At 43.1% G+C, this 19,446-nt stretch overlaps 1 protein-coding gene and 1 long non-coding RNA gene across 3 annotated transcripts in view; both read right to left on the bottom strand.

Moving 5' to 3' along the window:
• The window catches only part of LOC311011978 (palmdelphin-like), a gene marked incomplete at its 3' end in the record, with an annotated part of 39,090 nt that extends 33,541 nt beyond the window's left edge, over positions 1–5,549 (bottom strand). The window contains exons 1-2 of the mRNA XM_084007233.1: positions 5,502–5,549; positions 4,388–4,468 (exon numbers count right to left, since the gene is read on the bottom strand). Of these exons, the coding sequence (XP_083863359.1) occupies positions 4,388–4,468; positions 5,502–5,546 (126 nt within the window). The 5' untranslated portion in view covers positions 5,547–5,549. The remainder of the gene's footprint in view (positions 1–4,387; positions 4,469–5,501) is intronic.
• Positions 5,550–14,697: 9,148 nt separating this feature from the next.
• On the bottom strand, positions 14,698–18,401 carry LOC311011904. 2 transcript variants are annotated; one of them, XR_014596952.1, is made up of 4 exons: positions 18,272–18,401; positions 17,838–17,932; positions 15,130–15,291; positions 14,698–14,775 (listed from the first exon to the last, which is right to left on the bottom strand). It is a non-coding gene; the product is annotated as an uncharacterized lncRNA (long non-coding RNA). The 2 variants fall into 2 exon arrangements; XR_014596953.1 differs by lacking the exon at positions 14,698–14,775 and having other exon boundaries at positions 14,893–15,291.
• Positions 18,402–19,446: the final 1,045 nt, after the last annotated feature.

The following is a 19,446-nucleotide window of genomic DNA, read 5'->3' as shown; positions in this document are numbered from 1 at the left end:
ATTGATTTAGTCACTTTTTCCAAGTTAAAGCCACACCTGATTTTTTTTATAACTAATTCCTCTCATTTCAGCTTGCAAGGAGGACACAGGGGGAGGAGGAGAGGTCACACTAGGGGGAGGAGGAGAGATGTCAGGATGCAATGAACATGTGTGTATGTGACAGACAGATGGCTTTGAATGTCAATCGCTTGTGTCTAAACTCACGCCACGAGGAGGTGGCTGCTGCACAGGTAGGCGGCTGCCACGCGTGTGAATGCAGGCACTCAACGACCGCACGTGAGAGACGGATGCCTTTCGGTGTCCATTGCTTGTGTCTCGACTTGCGCCAGGAGAGGCGGCCGCGCCAAGGGCAGCGTCCACGACACTGCCCTGTGACCGCAGGCACTCCACGACCGCATATGAGCGAGGGCCCGTCACGATACTGCTCGCAGTTTTAATTATTATTATTATCTATCATCCAGTCTGTCTCTACATGTTGGCCCTGCGATGGACTGGCGACCTGTCCAGGGTGTACCCTGCCTTCGCCCAATGACAGCTGGGATCGGCTCCAGACCCTGAATACAGGATAAGCGGTAGACAATGGATGTATGGATGGATCTATCATCCATCCTCCACCATCCATCCACTATCCTCCTCCATCCATCCTTCCACCCATCACCATCCATCCATCCATCCATCAACCATTGCACTTTACCATCCTATTTATAATGTGTAGTGGGGTTTGTGTCCTCTGTCCTGATGTTGAGTGTGGGGGGATGTGGTAGGGTAGGGAAACTTACATTTACATTTACATTTAGGTCATTTAGCAGACGCTTTTGTCCAAAGCGACTTACAATAAGTACATTTGTCAAAAGAAGGAAACAAAGAAACCACGACGTATCATTGCCGATGCAGTAAGAGCTAAAAATGTGCAAAAAAAAAAGCATATCATGCTATGTAGAGTCGAGGTGAAGTCTGAACAGGTGAGTCTTGAGCCTTTTTCGGAAGATGGCAAATGACTCTGCTGTCCTGACATTGGTCGGGAGTTCGTTCCACCACTGAGGCGCCAGAACAGAGAAGAGTCTGGACTTTGCTGAGCGACATTTGTTTGATTTCAGCGATGGTGGTACCAGCCGGCCAGCTGAAGTAGAGGAGAAGTGCTCGCTTCGGGGCATGAGGTTTGACCAGTGTTTGAAGGTAGGCAGGTGCCGTTCCATTGATGGCCCTGAAGGCCAGTGTCATCGTCTTGAATTGGATGCGTGCTGCAACAGGGAGCCAGTGGAGGTCACGGAGGAGGGGGTCACGTGGGAGAATTTGGGTAGATTGAAGATAAGGCGTGCTGCAGCGTTCTGGATACGCTGCAATGGTTTAATCGCATAGGCCGGGAGTCCGGCCAGGAGAGAGTTGCAGTAGTCAAGGCGGGAGATGACCAGTGCTTGGACCAAGAGCTGCGTTGCATCCTTTGTGAGGAAGGTCCGAATCCTGCGGATATTGTAGAGGGCAAATCTGCCGGATCGGGCCACAGCAGTGATGTTGGGGGTGCAGGATAGTTGGTCATCGAGGATTACACCCAGGTTCCTCGCAGTTGAGGAAGGAAATACTGTGATGCCCTCAACAGTGACCGACAGGTCCATGCGAGGGCAGTCTTTCCCTGGGATGAAGAGGGGTTCGGTTTTATTCAGGTTAAGCTTCAGGTGATGTGCAGTTGTCCAGACAGAGATGTCAGCCAGACAGTCCGAGATGCGAGTTGCAATGTGAGCGTCAGAGGACGGGGGAAAAGAGAGGAACAGCTGGGTGTCATCAGCGTAGCAATGGTAGGAGAATCCATGCGATGTGATAACAGAACCTAGTGATCTGGTGTATAGTGAGAACAGAAGCGGTCCTAATACTGAGCCTTGAGGGACACCCGTGTCCAGAGAGCAGGGTTTGGACATAGAGCCATTCCATGTGACCTGAAAGGTGCGGTTTGTCAGGTATGATGTAAACCAGGTGAGAGCAGAGTCGGTTATGCCAAGTTCAGCCAGAGTGGAGAGGAGAATTTGGTGGTTGACTGTGTCGAATGCAGCAGATAGGTCAAGGAGAATGAGAACGGAGGAGTTGGATGATGTTTTGGCGTCTCGCAGGGACTCGGTCACCGTGAGGAGGGCCGTCTCAGTGGAGTGGGCAGTCCTGAATCCTGATTGGTTAGGGTCTAGGAGGTTCTTCCGCAAGAGATAGGATGACAGTTGGTTGTAGGCATCACGTTCCAAGGTTTTAGAGAGGAATGAAAGAAGAGATACAGGTCTGTAGCTTTGGATGTCAGTAGCGTCAAGGGTGGGTTTTTTCAGGAGAGGCTTCACGATAGCGGTCTTAAAATCCGCTGGAATGACACCTGAGGTGAGGGAGGAGTTGATCAGGGTGGTGAGGAATGGCAAGATGTCGTGTGAGATGTCCTGGAGAAGAGAGGAGGGAATCGGGTCAAGGGAGCAGGTGGTGGCACGGTTAGATGTAACAAGTGCGTGAACGTCTTCAGAGGTGAGGGGGCTAAAGCTGGTAAGACCATCCGAGTTGAGAGTTGGGGGAGATGTCTTCTGGGAGGGAATAGGCGTGAATGAGGAGCTGATGTCATTTACTTTCTTGGTAAAGTAAGTTGCAAAGTCATCGGCAGTAAGGGAGGAGGGAGGGAGAGGGGTAGGAGGGGTGAGGAGGGAAAAGAACATGGAGAAGATGGAAAACTTCTGTTTATCCTGTCTTGTCTACCTGTCTTATTGTCTTTTTGTATAAATGTCTCAGACGTACTGTGTGGCGCAGAACAATTTTCCGCAAGGACAAATACATCTCTATCAATCCATCCATCCTTCATCCATCATCATCATCCATCCATCCACAATCCATCCATCATCAATCCATCCATCTGTCCATCCATCATCAATCCATCCACCCACCATCCACCCGTCCATCATCATCCATCCATCATCCCTCCATCCGTCCATTTATCATCCACCCATCCATCCATCATCCAACGGTTCACCATACACTTCCTCTGGTGTTATTGCTGACTGTTAATACATTTCAGACAATGTGAATGAGGGTAGTGAACCTTCCAGAGGTGGGTAGAGTAGCCAAAAATTGTACTCAAGTAAGAGTACTGTTACTTTAGAATAATATGACTCAAGTAAAAGTAAAAAGTATTGTCACCCTGTGTTACTTGAGTAAGAGTAAAAAGTAATGGGTGAAAAAACTACTCAAGTACAGAGTAACTGCCGAGTAACCTCCTTTATTAATCAGGTCAAATAATGTCAAATAATGCACGGAGAATTCCCTTAGACAACTGAAACAGTTCATAATAAACAATAATAAATAAATAACTCCACTTGTTTCGGGAGACACAAATGGCAACGCATAATGTAGCTGTTTTTTTTTTTTTGCCTGGAGTGTGAACATTTCTTTTATGTGGGGCCAGGGGTGTTGTGCCTCCTCCTCTTCGGCTTCTTCGGAATTGCATGCCGTCTCCATCGTTTTGTTTCTGCGCTCTTTTCCGCCTGTTTGCCACGGGGAATGTGTGTGCGGTCACGTGATGGCTTAGGCTTTGCCTGATTGGTGAAACAGAGTTAGACGTCGCTAGGATTCAATTTCAATGTATGCACAGAAACGGCAAAATACAACAACAAATGGAAAAATACTTTTTTAAGACAAAATCGAATGTTTTCAGTATCAGTGAAATCAGTAGCGTATATCATGGTGATCGGCCCGGTGCAAATATTTTTTTTGTGCCCTCCATCCGCGCCCTTAACACAAGCGCACGCTTGTGAGCACTCCACGCACGCACGCACACACACGCTTGGACACACACGCACAGTACGGTATGATAACTCTCCCGGCCCGGGGAGAGAGACGTGCATCGGCTCGGCCCACAGTGCTCAGCAGCAGAGAGGTGATGAGACTAGAGCCGAGCTGTATTGTGTAGTGGAGAGGGGCCAACACACGCTATGCGTAATTGCGCACACACGCGCGATCGTCCTCTCAAATGCGGCTGCGTCTCTCCAGGTCACTGTGTGAGCGAAAGAAAAGCTCTGACTTGCTTGGGCAGACGTGGTTTGGTGTCACCCGCTGAAATTTAAATATCTAGTCCACCTTCAAAAAAAGTACGCACAGTGCGTACAGGATTCCGGCTGGCGGCGCCACTGGCTCTGGTCCCCACATAAACAAAACAGACCATGCAGCAGACGGATCGATAAAAAAAAAAGTAGCGAGCAGAATCAGCCCAATGTAACGGAGTAAAAGTACCGCTCCTTCTTCACAAATTTACTCAAGTAAAAGTAAAAAGTATGCTGCTTTGAAACTACTCATAGAAGTACAATTTTTCCAAAAAGTTACTCAAGTAAATGTAACGGAGTAAATGTAGCGCGTTACTACCCACCTCTGGAACCTTCAGATGCTGAAGTTTGAGTTTTTCTTGGTCCAGTTCCACTTTCTTCTGTCTGATGTCTTCCTGAATGCGATGCTTCTCCTGTTAGGTTTAACACAGTTACATGACTTAATTTACAGAGCAGTGACAAAAGAGTCAAATAAATTGAATGTTCCATGTAAAGTTGACAGTGATGCAGATAAACATACGCAGATCAGCCATAATTTTACGACCACCTGCCTAATATTGTGGAGGTTTCCCAGCAGAACATTGCCCAAAGCATCACACTGTCTTCTTCCCATAATACATCCTGGTGCCATGTGTTCCCAAGGTAAGCGACGCACATGCACCGGGCCATCCACGTGATGGAAAAGAAAACGTGATTCATCAGACATGAGGCCTGTACCTCAAAGCGAGTTCAACATACCAGGGTATCTTTCTGTTATCTGGCTTCACTAACTCTAACAACTGCAATCAAGGGGTCAGCATGGGCAGCCTAACTTGTCTGTCGACAGGGGTCAGCATGCAGCCCCACACACAACATACTGTGATGCATTTACATTTAGGTCATTTAGCAGACGCTTTTGTCCAAAGCGACTTACAATAAGTACATTTGTCAAAAGAAACAACAACGTATCATTGCCGATAAAGTAAGAGCTAAAAATAAAACAAGTGTTAGGTCCTCATCTGAGTAAAGTAGTACATCAAGAGCAACAGTGCTATGATGCACTGTTTGTTCTGACACCTTTCTATTCTAGCATGAACTTCTTCAGCAGTTTGAGCTCCAGTCACTCTTCTGTTTGATTGGACAACAAGAGCCAGCCTTCACTCCCCATGTGCAGCAATGAGCCTTGGGCCGCTCCTGACCCTGTTGCCAGTTCACAGGTTTTCCTTCCTTGAACCACTTTTAGGTACTGACCACTGCAGACCAGGAACACCCCACAAGAGCTGCAGTTCCTTACACTTGCCCATTTTTCCTGCTTCACTTATTTGACAGGTGACATGATAATGCGATAGTCAGTGCTATTCACTTCACCTGTTGTCATAATGTTATGGCTGATCGGTGTGTATGTGAATGAATGCATGGTTAGTTAAGTGTGGCAGATATTGTATATATGGCTATAAAAGACATTACGGTGATGGCCTGCAGCCTCTCTTTCAGCAAGTGAGACTCCTCCATACTGCTGCAGGAGAAGAAAAGAAAACAACACATTGTTATACATTTTTACTTTTTAAATGAAAGGCACACTGCATTGACCAATCAACGTCAGAGCACTGTAACAATAATGGCTATGATGACACAAAGTAGAACAAAGTAAAACCACCAGTTTGTGTGATCAATGAGTCCAGATCCTTTTCCATCTCTGGTTTACATTTACATTTAGGTCATTTAGCAGACACTTTTGTCCAAAGCGACTTACAATAACTACATTTGTCAAAAGAAAGAAAGAAAGAAACTACAACATATCATTGCCGATAAAGTAAGAGCTAAAACATAGAAACAAGTGTTAGGTCCTCGTCTGAGTAAAGTAGTAGCTGTTCAGCAAACATACCTTAAGAACAACAGTGCTATGATCAAAGTGCTATAGGTAAGGGTTTTGTTTTGGGGGGGGGGGGGGATGTTGTTAGTGGGTCATGCTATGCAGAGTTGAGGTGAGTCTTTTTCGGAAGATTGCAAATGACTCTGCTGTCCTGACATTGGTCGGGAGTTCATTCCACCACTGAGGACCAGAACAGAGAAGAGTCTGGACTTTGCTGAGTGACATTTGTTTGATTTCAGCGATGGTGGTACCAGCCGGCCAGCTGAAGTAGAGGAGCAAAGTGCTCGCTTCGGGGTGTGTGGTTTGACCAGTGTTTGAATGTAGATGGGTGCCGTTCCATTGATGGCCTTGAAGGCCAGTGCCATCGTCTTGAATTTGATGCGTGCTGCAACGGGGAGCCAGTGGAGGTCACGGAGGAGAATTTGGGTAGATTGAAGACAAGGCGTGCTGCAGCATTCTGGATATGCTGCAATGGTTTAGTTGCAGAGGCCGGGAGTCTAGCCAAGAGAGAGTTGCAGTAGTCAAGGCGGGAGATGACCAGTGCTTGGACCAGGAGTTGCGTTGCATTCTTTGTGAGGAAAGTCAGAATGCTGTGGATATTGTAGAGGGCAAATCTGCAGGATCGGGCCACAGCAGTGATGTTGGGGGTGCAGGATAGTTGGTCATCGAGGATTACACCCAGGTTCCTTGCAGTTGACGATGGCAATACTGTGATGCCCATGCGAGGGCAGTCTTTCCCTGGGATGAAGAGGAGTTTGGTTTTATTCAGGTTAAGCTTGAGGTGATGTGCAGTTGTCCACACAGAGATGTCTGCCAGACATTCCGAGATGCGAGTTGCAATGTGAGTGTCAGAGGTTGGGGGAAAAGAGAGGAATAGCTGGGTGTCGTCTGCATAAGAATGGTAGGAGAATCCATGTGATGTGATTACAGAGCCTAGTGATCTGGTGTATAGTGAGAACAGAAGCGGTCCTAACACTGAGCCTTGAGGGACACCCATGTCCAGAGAACAGGGTATGGACATAGAGCCATTCCCTGTGACCTGAAAGATGTGATTTGTCAGGTATGAAGTGAACCAGGTTAGAGTCACTGATGCCAAGTTCAGCCAGGGTACAGAGGAGGATTTGGTGGTTGACTGTGTCGAATGCAGCAGATAGGTCGAGGAGAATGAGAACCGAGGAGTGGGATGAGGCTCTGGCGTCTCGCAGGGACTCAGTCACTGTGAGGAGGGCCGTCTCAGTGGAGTGAGCAGTCCTGAATCCTGATTGATTAGGGTCAAGGAGGTTGTTCTGTGAGAGATAGGATGACAGTTGGTTGTAGGCGGCACGTTCCAGGGTTTTTGAGAGGAATGAAAGAAGAGATACAGGTCTGTAGCTTTGGATGTCAGCAGCGTCTGGGGGGGGGGGGGGGGGGGTTAAGGAGGGGCTTCACTGTAGCCGTCTTAAAAGCTGCTGGAATGAGCTGAGGGAGGAGGGAGGTCCTCGTGCTGGCCCGATTTCTTCCATTGCCGCTCGCAACAATGATGAACAATTGTTTCGCAGAGCTTTGGACAGCCAGGGAGGGAGATGTGTCTAAAGAAGAGGAGACTGAGGACTCTGGTGCTGCTGAACAGAATCTTATTGTACTATAATGTGAATCAATATTTCATTCTGAACTGAAATTTCTGGTATTCATTATGAAGTTATTATGAAGTAATTGATATATGGTCAAGAGTTAAAATAGTGGTAGACTGATTCATTGGTTGGCTGATTTATTTGGCTGATTAATGGCATTTTGAGATGATCGGCATCGGCCAATGCCTGCACTCACGAGGCCAATAAAAAAAATGTCTGCAGACACATCTGTAGGCAGCCTTGTCATTGTGGTAGCTGTGGAATGATGTTAAAGTTAGATCTTGTTAAACAAACAGCCAATGCACATTTTTTATTTTCACATATTTCTCTGTGTGAATAATACACTATGTTAAATAAATGTTCATTTAAGTAGCAATTTTGTGTCTCATTTGTTAATTATTGAATTGTTGTATTTTATCAGATGCAAGGTTAGAGGTTCATTATTATTATTTGTCATACAATATAAAACATGATAACAACAACAACATGATAGGCATTATAGATCAGCCATCGGCCGCCCTGCTCCCTAAATATCGGCATCGGCCATTGAAAAACCCATATCGGTCCACCACTAAACAAAAATACAGTACGGTTGTCACAAATTGAATTTATGAAAAAAAAATTAAATTAAATTATTTGATACCGCCAAGATCCATACAAAACATTGAGGTCAATGACATTTTTTTATTGAAAATTTAAATAGCATGTGTCAGAGATCAAACAGAGGTGGAGGGGGGATTATGGTGTGGGGTTGTTTTTCAGGAGCTGGGCTTGGCCCCTTAGTTCCAGTGAAAGGAACTCTGAATACTTCACTTCTTTCCTTTCTGAAATTTCTGCACATTGGACACCCTCAAACTAAATTATCTGATTAATGCTATCCTCTGATCACACAAAGCATAGTACATTTCTATCCATAAATAAATGTTGTTGTAAACATTGTTGTTCTAATAGGGGAAACAAAAGACGTAAAATTCATGGTATATGAATGACCACTGGGTACCACAGGGTTGTCTTCTAAATGTTTTACAAGGACACTAGATTCCGTACGATGCCACCATAAGGCGAGTGCCGCGATAAGGCGAGGTACTACAAAGTGTTTGTATATTGATGAATTGAATCAATAACTCCACATGTGGCATAGAGTAAGAGACTCCCGTTGAGCGGTAGAGTAGAGAATTTCCAGTTGAGCTGTAGAAATAAAGCTGTTCATGAGGACACAGGGTGGTTTGTTATGTTTCATGTAAATGTGGGGGGTGTGAGTGTATCGGACAGTGCAGACTGCTCGAGAATTCCTGCACTCACACAGATCTCAAGTAGTTGTGTGTACGGGGGATTGGAATAGCTAGAAGGGGATATTTTAGTTACGGTGTTACAGAAGTTGATGAATTGAAACGAGTGAATAGACTGGGAAAACCCTCAACGATCAAGCGCACAAAGACTCCTGTGCAGAAGCTTCTTGATCGTGTCCTCGCTCGGGCGCTGTGCCATTCACCCTCTCTGAATAACACATGTAATAGTTTTAAAACGTTGCAGAAACTTGTGGATAAGTGGAAGGAGTGTAAATCCAGCTACTTGAAACAGTAGTAAGATGACAGGAAAAAGTTCTAAAAGATGAAGAGAGGAAAGAATTAGAAAGGTTTGTAGACTAGACAAGGGAAATGCAGGAAAAGGGGATGTTTGGAGTTTGTGATAATTCTCCACCAAAATTTAATGATTTTAATACGTTTATGAAGCAAGCTACAGGAAGTAAAACGCAGAAAACAGCAAAGTTACAAAAGGCGGGAAGAATGCAGAAAAGGAAAGTGAGAAAAGCAGTAAAACAGACAGTAACGTTTTTGGCAGACAGCCAATGTTTTCTGGGAGATATTACATTTTCCATACAATCACCGTTCTCTGTGCTAACGATCAAAGGCCAGTTAAGACATTGGGCCCTAGTTTCGTAGACCAGGCGCAGTCAGCACTCAGCGCATCTGCGCCACGCCGACGGGGTGTGTCCGCCTGCAAGTTTCGTACACCGCGCAGGCTCGCGCAGGCACACCTCCCGTCTCGCCCACCCGCGCAAGTGGGAAAGAGGGAGGAGAAGAAGGTGTGAGTGGGAGACGAGGAGGAGACGAGGCGTGGACTGGGATTAACACAGCCGATTCAGATCTTCACCAGTCAAATGAGCTCCTCTCCTCACCTTTAATGCATTAGGGGAGGTTCAGTGCAAGTTCCGTTACTTGACAACCCAATGACAGAAGCAGCGCCGCCGCTCCCACCACGCGCATCACGCGCTGTGCGTGCGTATCATAATAATAACAATGCCGATATTATAAAAAACAGGAGAGAGAGAGGGAGATGTTTTGGTCCGAGAGGCTGAGTTTCCGTTACGCGTGCCATCTGCCTTTAATCTGACGTCAGATGTGACGGGACAATCTATATAGATATAAATTCACTTGTTGATTCAATTAGTTGCATTAAATAGTGTTTGTTGTGATTATTTATTGCATTTAAATGTGCCTGGAACTGTGGAAACCTGCCTGTGAGGTCTCGGTGACGCGTGCGCACTGCGCGCCGTCAGCCAAACTTCCACTCCGCTAGCTGTGATTCACCTTGAATGAATGAACTTTATTTGCGCCTTGCGCCGCGAGTAGACCAGGTTGGAGCTGGCGGGCTTTCAGCGCAGTCTCGGCGAGGCTTTTTGCCACGAAACTTCCACTACGCCAAGCTGAACACCTCCCCCTGCTGCGCTGCCACACCCATCTTGGCGCAGGCGATCCACCAAACTGCCAAACTGACCGTGCGCAAGGCTGCGTGGGTCGAAACTTGCATTACGCCGGCTCCGCCACCCTGTGCCGCCCTGCGCCACGAAACTAGGGCCCATTGACTCCTCCAGAGACACACAGCAACTTGAGCAGTTGTATAATACATCTGTGATGCTAATAAAACACCCATTTCTAATGACCGAAGCCTTGGCCTAGAAGAGAGGTCATCAGGTGGTCCCCAACCTTCACCGGGTGTTTCAACCCTTATCCACAACACCCTCCAGCTGGCGGGTCAGCAGTGACTGGCTAGGTCACTGCCCCTCTCCTCCAGCCTTCCAGCTTATGTCCTCTCTTTTGTGCCAGAGCCAACAGGAGGCTCTTTCAGACGCTTCTCCCAGTCTACGAACAGCTGCTTTCCTCAAGTGGCCTCTAGACCAACTGTTGTTAATATATTCCACACCCATTGAGCTGGGGATCCTCAACATACAACTTCCACTGTGGAAGATAGGTATTTGGCCCTCTTTCCCTCTTTCACAAAGGCGATGGTGCTCAGCAGTGGTCTTGTTTTGGCTGGTTGCTTCTTCCTCCTCTCTTGCTTCAGGATGTCTGTGAGCACCGCCAACACCTTGTCATGGCACCACCTGTATCCCCCCTGAGTCAATGCAGTCTTGCACCCTGAAAGAATGTGCTCCATTGTTCCTTTATCGCCACACACATGCACATCGGGTCATCCCTCATCCCCCACCTGCAAATTGACTGGGGTCAGTAAGGTGTCATACACTGCCCAGAGTAGAAAGGATATCCGGAAGGGCTCCAGCAGCCACAGTTAACTCCATGTGATGGTTCTCTTGGGGAGGTTCCACCTCGACCAGGCACCTTGGGTTGCGAGTTCGATAGATTTTGCTCTTCTCCCTTCTTCCTCAAGGTTTCCGGACTTCCTCCTGGATCATGGTTCTCTTCTCCCTTGGGGTTGACTTTGAACATTGCTGGAAATGTGCTGTTCCTAGACCCTGTCTTCCAGTGCAAGGGTTTCCAATGATGTCTTTGGTCCTAAGAGTACATTCTGCCTGGTTAATTGCCGTGCTGGTGGCCCAATTGCGGACAGATCTTGTTCTAACTCCTGCTTCCCTGGTGAGTTGGTCTTGAGAGTCCCTATATATCAGGGACAGTCTGCACTTGGCAATTTTGAATTCCTCCACCACTGATGACAGGGGAAGCTTGAGCTGGCCCGCCCTTATGTAGAGCCCCAGGGATGTAAAACTAGGGGGTATTCCCAACCATCTATGAAGGTGCTTATTGAACTTCCTCTCCATTTCTTCAACAGCTGATATGGGCACCTCATACACGGTGACAAGCCACACAAGTCTCGGGAGCAGGCCGTGTTGGTAGATCCAGCACTTGAATTTCCCAGGCAGGCCGGACTTGTCGATCAGCTTTAACCACTCTTCAACTTGTTTTCCGGTGTTGGAGATGCTGTTCCTGTCTGACAGGAAATTATCATACCACTTTCCAAGGCATTTTATTGGTTTTCCCTGAAAAAAACTGCCTTAGTAGGCTTTTAGGCATAAATCTCGTGCAGCACAGGCCCTTGGGTTCCAACTGCATTTGGTGTTGGTAATAGTATAGTAGTAGTGGCCACTGTGTGAGCTCAAAAGTAACAGATCTCATTTCTCAGTATTGGTGGAAACCCCACCGTAAAGACATCATTAAACATTTTGTGCAGTCATGTGAAATATCAGTTTAATCAAAAGTTTTCACTCAAGGCAGGACTAGGATGTTTTCCAGTTCATTTCATCCAGCATCTCGGGGACTAGTAGAAAGGGTTAATCGTACTATCAAAGAAGGATTGGTCTACAGACACAAAACACAGACACAAAACTAACCTGGATCGAAGCTCTCCCTATAGTGCTATTTAACCTGAGACAATGACAATGGATGTCAGCCAACATGAGATTTCGACAGGAAGGAAAATGCCCCATGTATTTACTACTGCACCAACAGACCTGTATTATTACAGTATGATCTGAGTGATTATGTTAAACAACTGAATAACACTGTAATAAGCATCTCTCAACAGGTCACAGAAATACTCACTAAAGAACAGGACCACAACACATCTCCTGTTAAGGTGGGGAGCTGGATCTTAAGGAAAGTCAATAAGCTCAATTGGTCCTCCCCCAGGTGGAAGGGACCGTACAAAGTAGCAGAGGCTACATCACATTGTTTGAAGGTTTGGTTGTCTGTTTGTTTGACAGACTATGCAACTGGATCCATGTGACTCGAGACTCTACAGAGAGGACATTGACTGAGGTTCAGACTGACTTAGGAACCTCACTGACTGACAATGACCACAACTCTAGAAATGACACCCTACCAGAGACTGGACAGACCTCAACTGACGAAACCCTCCAGATAGACACCACTCTGGAGACCAGGTTGTAGTCAGAAATAGCTTCATGGCAGTCCACCACCTATCATGACTCTCTCTATTCCCGCAAGTTTAAACGTAGCTAATTAAACTGATATCAGAACTCTCCTACATAGATGCAATTGGAGTCCCCAGAGGTGTACTTGATGAATATAAATCGGTAGATCAAGTCAACGCAGGGTTTGAGTTATCCATGTTCTGGTGAGCCACTATAAACAAAAATGTGGACAGAATTAATTACATTCATTTTAATATTCAAAGGCTTAATAATGTGATTAGAGATGCCATTGCCGGAATACATGAACAATTGGCTGCTACTTCCCTGATGATTTACTAAAATAGAATGGCCCTTAATTTCCTCCTAGCTGAAAGAGGTGGTGTGTGTACTATGTTTCCCCAAGATTGCTGTGTGTTCATCACCGTGCCATCGTGTCCCGTGTACTGTGTTATCGTGTCGGTGTGCTTTTGTTTGGCTGTTTTACGTTTAAGGACAATTATTGGAATATTGAGTATAAAATAAACAGATCACCGCATCCAAAATTATACGGGACTGGACATTGGTTTAATTTTGGGTCAGAACATGCGTCCGAAACAAGTTTGTCCGTTCACCCCTCAGTGGCTTATTTAAACAGGTTAAAATGTCACTACAGTTTGTGTTGAGATTTAAAATAGTCATTTACATCATGTGTTAAGGAATTACCAGTGTATATGGGAACTGTAAAGAGTATCCAACATGGGAGAAATATAACATATTGATGGCAAAAAATTGTCAAAAGAATTTCCTGATATTCCATAACTTGGCCCAGAAAATGATCAAGTCCCCTGACTTTCCCTGTGTGTAAAGCCATAAAGATCCAGCAGGCAGCAAATTAAGTTTTCTCTTTTTCTACTTTTTCCTAAATGTTCCGTGTCTGAATAAACCTTTGGATGTGCCATCTGAAATGTATTTACCAGATAAAGCACTTTTTCTGGCCTCAGGGTACATCTCACTGTAAACCCCAATCCGCTAACTGAACTTAAAATTTTATTGGAAACCCCTTGCACTAAATAATTTTAAGTCAGTGCAATACAGTAACATGAAATTTTTGATCACACAAAATAATAATTTGTGTTCAATAAACAGTTAAATCTATGTCATATTGAACAGGTTGTTGAATGTTTATTTTTATGTTTATTAAACACAAACAAAATTACGTGTCATAACATAATCATTTTATGTACAAACAACGATTAGATATTGTAATTTTAAAGTCAAATTAACATTAACATTTTAATTATTGTACTTAATCCCAATGCGCTCATTCTACTCAAATATTTTTTGGAAACCCCTTGCACACAAAACTTTAGAGTACGCCTGACATAAAATAAATGTGTCACATGATACTCATCTGACTGAAAATTTATGTCGGTTGAACACAATATTTTCAACCAAATGATAAAATAATTTGTGTTTTAATAACATAGAATTATGTGTCATATTGAGTTGGAATATCTAGTATACATAACACAAAGTTATTGAGTTGTTTAATGTATATATTAATGGTTTTTCAACATAAACACAATGATGTGACTAAACTTAATTATTTTGTGTACAATGAATTAATATGTATTAAAGTTTTATAGTCAACTTAACATAAAGTTAGTCATTTTCCAATCAGTATTTTTTTAGTGCAATGAACCAAAATATTTAATAATATGTTGACATATTATTAACTGGACATTTGAACTATATATTTCATGTTGTTTAAACTTATACATTTTTCTTTTACAAAACGTCTTTCATTGTGTGCAGTAAGCATAAAATATTTAGTTTTTAAACACAATTAAGAAAGTGTTCTAAGCACAAAAATATTGCATCAAAATATTGAATTTGTCATGCTAAATGTGCTCTAAAAATGAAGTTAACCTCACACATTTTGTTACATTTACATATAGAATCTTTTCTCTCCTATTTACCCATACTTTCTTACTGATGTTAACTGATAATACTACTAGATTTTGGAAACGCCTTGCACTCAATAAAAAGATAGGTAGCATCAACACATTTCTCTACTATGAAAAATCCTACTCCAAACTCCCATTTTCACTGCTTATACAAAATACAAGGTAATAAACAATCTGGACATAATGGTCTCACGTATATCTTTTTATTTTACAAACCGTAAACTCCAACATGACACTGCAACAAAACATGTAAGTCACAATCAGGGCTGTAACAGCTCAACTTCATCATAACAACAAATCTGCAACATATTCAACGAGTCATCAAATACTTGTTTGTTACACTACTTTTGTAGTTAACTTATTTTTTAAGGAGAGTGTCTTGTGTTTCAATTTGTGTCCATCCACATTTAGCAGAACTTTATGAAATACTCAAAAGTAAATGTCGTGCCTTATGGGTACTCAGCCTGGAGGACATATAGCATAGCCATACAAATACAGGAGTGCATCAGGCCAGCAGCAAGTGCAACAAGACAACCTGATCCTGGAGGAAGACTCGACTCCACGGGGATGGAAGGGCACCAGGATTACATCCTCAGTCAGCAACAATGGACACGACCACAGCAGATCCCTCAATGGTCAGATCTTGGACTGCACTCTCCTGGAAAATTGGCCCAAAAACATAAAATTACAATTTAAATAATCTCAGTTTTTTATTGACATGCCATCTGTTGCTTTTTTGTGGATTTTATTATCTCACAAGTCTATCATAGAATAAAGAACATACTAAAGCTCCTCCGATAATGCACAAATTCATTCATTTCATCTTCACAAGCGTAGAGGTTCACAAAAACAAGCTGCATTATGCAGGTTTAGTTTTTATTTGATTTATTAATGTATTTAGCTACACCAATGACTGTGCTATGTGTTCATATTGTAACAATGGACTTACACGTACTAGGTTACATTACATTACTAGTTTTTCCCCCTATGTAAGGCCCCATATGTTAGCAAGAGATGTAGTTGAAAGGAAAATTGGATGGTGGAAGACAAAGATTATGTTTTCAATACAGATATGCCCCACCAAGCATATGCAACGTCATGGCTGTGTGCAATAAATGCAAATGTGACACTATTATAAATATTACAAAGCAACGTGATTGGATAGGCTTGACTTGGAAGCATCCGAGTCAAATAATCAATTTTAATTGTATGTACATTTATTTTTACCATGATGAGCTATCCTGATTCAAAATTAGACACATTAGAACTTTGTGGACTCAAATTCGTCTTTTTTGGGGGGTATATCACCAGCATAACTAGGGCAGTTGGAATTAAATTTGGGAATCGAATATAATTTGAATAGTAAAAAAATCAATACTAATCGAATGCTGATATTAATATTCGTATGTGTGTTTTTTTTTGTTTTTATAAACGTCTACCATCAGCAAATCACGCCCTTCTCGCCTTGGACTAACTGCAGAAATGAAGGCTTTTGTCACATGAATGATGCACAATTAAGTTTTCTGAATCACAATCTCAGTATCACAAATAGCCGACAGTAGCGCACACACATGGAGATAACCACACGGCAGCACTCGGTGAAATGAAACAAAGATATGGACGGAGCTCTAGAAGCGATGACGTCATGACAAAGATGCATTCATGCTGCTTACTGCTAGCTAGATCGACCCCCATATGCTTACTCATCTGGAACAAGACCGACAGCTGGATGTACGTGAGAAAGTGAAAGTAGAGCTGACGGTGAGACGAGGAGGGCGTAGCCATGGCAACGGGGACACAGCGTCCCCAGGAGAACGGCAATGTGGTTGTTTTACTTTCTTAATTATTACTTATCTAGAAAGCTGTCAGCTGTTGGTAATTCAACATATTTATTGGTAATGTTTTTGGAAGGCCCTCTAGTGGACAGGAAGTAAAATGGCATTGGCAACGTATAAGCCTGTGTAGTGTAGTTATAATAATAATAATAGGCTGAATTTGAGAATTACAAATTTGAAAATAATTTGAATATTGAGAAAAATATGGAATGAAATTCGAATAGGATTATAGAGGCAATTTGACAGCTCTTATCACAACCTATTTTCCACCCTATGTTCCAAAACATATGTACAATAAACAGCCTACTTTTTTACTGACCAATCTCATGTCTTTCCGACAGAGGTGTAGCCAGGAGGCGGGTAGTTTAGCTTTGAATTTTGGACAGAACCAGGCTAGCTGTTTCCTTCTATGCTCTTGATATCAATCAAAAAATCTAATTCTCAAGAAAGCAAATGAGTGCATTTTGCAAAATATATTCCTTTAAATGATAATGAAAGCTGTCATGTAGACATGACGGTGTGACTGAAGAATCGGTTCTTTGAATCGAGTTAAGTCACTGAGTCGTGGAATCGGGTGTCGACTGCAAATTAGTAGATTCTTATTCAAATATAGTTTTCCTTTTGCCATCTGTCCCAGTGGCCGCAAATGATTACGGGCTTGGCAGCAGGAAGCCTGTTTTGTTCTATGGTGTTTAACATGAGTCTCCTGTTTCAATAGCATCTCTACTGGCTACATAGAACTGCGAACCGAAGTAACAACCGGTCGCATGAACCGCCGCTCACGACTCACTCACTTGTCGACCGAGAGCAGCGAAATCAGACCAAAACAACAACCGGTCGCATGAACCACCACTACTCAGTACTCCTTGATGACCCAGTGCTGCGGTGACTCAGACCATAATAAGAACCGGTCCCATCTACGATATTGTGAAGTTTTAATGCAGTAAATGAAGCGGCGAAAGTTTCTTTGTAATACATAAGTCAACTTTATATGTATAGCACATTTGAAAACAACAGGAGTTTTACCAAAGGGACTTTTAAACTGCTATGAAGGTAAGACTGTTGGTGGCAGATTAGATGATTTTATTCCAGGTTTAAGTGCAGGGTGCAGTTTGTTAATGTAGTGATAGATATCAGAGACAGAGCACACAACACTGACTGACTTCTTTAGGGTGATCTAAGATTTGGTGCAGTGCTTTCTGATGCATTTAAGGGGTTAGGAACATCCTTTCCGAGATCATTTATTTATCAGACATACCAATATGACTTAAATTGGGTCAGCTGTGAAAATCATTATGTTGGTTTTGGTACATTTTCAATTAAATGCCCAGCCTACTACAGCTTGCCCATAAAGAATATACCAACCCACCTTGCAGTTGTAGAACAGCTGTATGTCGTCTTCTTGTCGCAGCACTGAGGACACCAGAGAACTGCAATCCGGTCAACATTGATGTCTTGTGTTTGCTGTAGTTACACATAAGAGAAAAAGAGAACAAAATGCTAAAATACCAATCATATATATTTACACCTTTCTGAAGACATTACTGTGCTTATTTGTCCCGCTATTTAAAAGGGATGTCCCGAACATACATTTTAAATGACACACTGAATTAATGCAGCTGTAACCTACTAAATGTGACACACAAAGTTGACACAAGTTTTTACACAAGCATCCAGATCCAAAAATTGATGGTCCTGATTCAAAATTATAAAACTGATGAGCTAACTTATGACATAAATGAATGTTTAACTTGGAAAGGGTTTTTTCAGTTGATAATGAAACATTACATTTCTATAATTTACCTGAGAGTATGACTTTAAGATGAAGAGATCTTCAAGGCCACTTCAACCAGATTTTCCCTCCATCTGGCTACAGCCAGCAAACGATCTTGTGTGTTGATCCAATGCAGCATACAGTACAACTCTCAGCCGCTGGTCGCTGAAGCATGGGCATTCTGCATAAACTTGATAAAAACAAAGTGACCTCACTCAGCATCAAAATCATCCCATTAATAATATCTACTACATTCCATAGGTCAACATACATATATAACTTCATAACAACCATATATATAAAAATAAAAAATATTTTTGTGGAGTCATTAATGTATAAATCCCGAAATAGGCCTATATTGTGTGCATTCATTAATATGGACATTGATCTGACTAACGTGTCTTAAGCTAACTCCGTACACGGAACAGCGTATTTCCATCACTCAACCCACTATCTCCGTTGTGCAGCATTTCTCACAGCTACAGGTCTAACATTGCTACTCAAACGTCGGTCTCGTTAACGTTAAATACAATGGTGTAAGGAGTCAGCACAGTAATTGCTAGCTAGAAACTTCTGACAACACGTTAGACATAAGTCGTTTGGCACGATGTCAAATTAACGTGAGTTTGTGGTCAACAAAGTAAGTTTACTCACACAGAGTAATCACTTCAATACATAAGTAATGTACACTTACCGTTTATGAGCGAGTGTCTCTGGCGGAGTCCAGTCTGCAACACCAGTCGGAGACGGAGTCGAGGTGAAATGTCAGCAGCTGTTAACGATCGAGTTCTGCTGGCTCTGATTGGCTGGCAGGCGCATGATCAGCGCATGGGCCAAAGCCTCCTCGTTACCTATTGGTCCGCGCCTGAACTTGAATTTTAAAAGAATGCGCGCCATTCCTGACAGAAAATAACCTACAACATGCATATTAGGCATACAATAAATTACATGAACATTTGTATATGTTTTTTTTTATATATTTGGTGAGGTACACTCAGGTTAATTTAGATAGTGTATATATGTATATGTATATGTATATGTATGTATGTATATATATATAGTAAGTCCACACTGTATCTATCTGTTATTTGATGTAGGATAATAAAATGCTCATCTCATCATCTCACCCTCAATATGCAGGCCACTGTCAACATGAATTCAGACAAGGATTTTGGCTTTTATAGACCATAAGCCTATAGAGCCC

Source organism: Eutrigla gurnardus (genome assembly GCF_963514095.1).
Source record: "Eutrigla gurnardus genome assembly, chromosome: 4".
In the NCBI taxonomy this organism is placed as follows: Eukaryota; Metazoa; Chordata; class Actinopteri; order Perciformes; family Triglidae; genus Eutrigla; species Eutrigla gurnardus.
The sequence above is the reverse complement of the archived record's forward strand: the minus strand, read 5'-3'. Positions and strand labels throughout refer to the sequence as shown.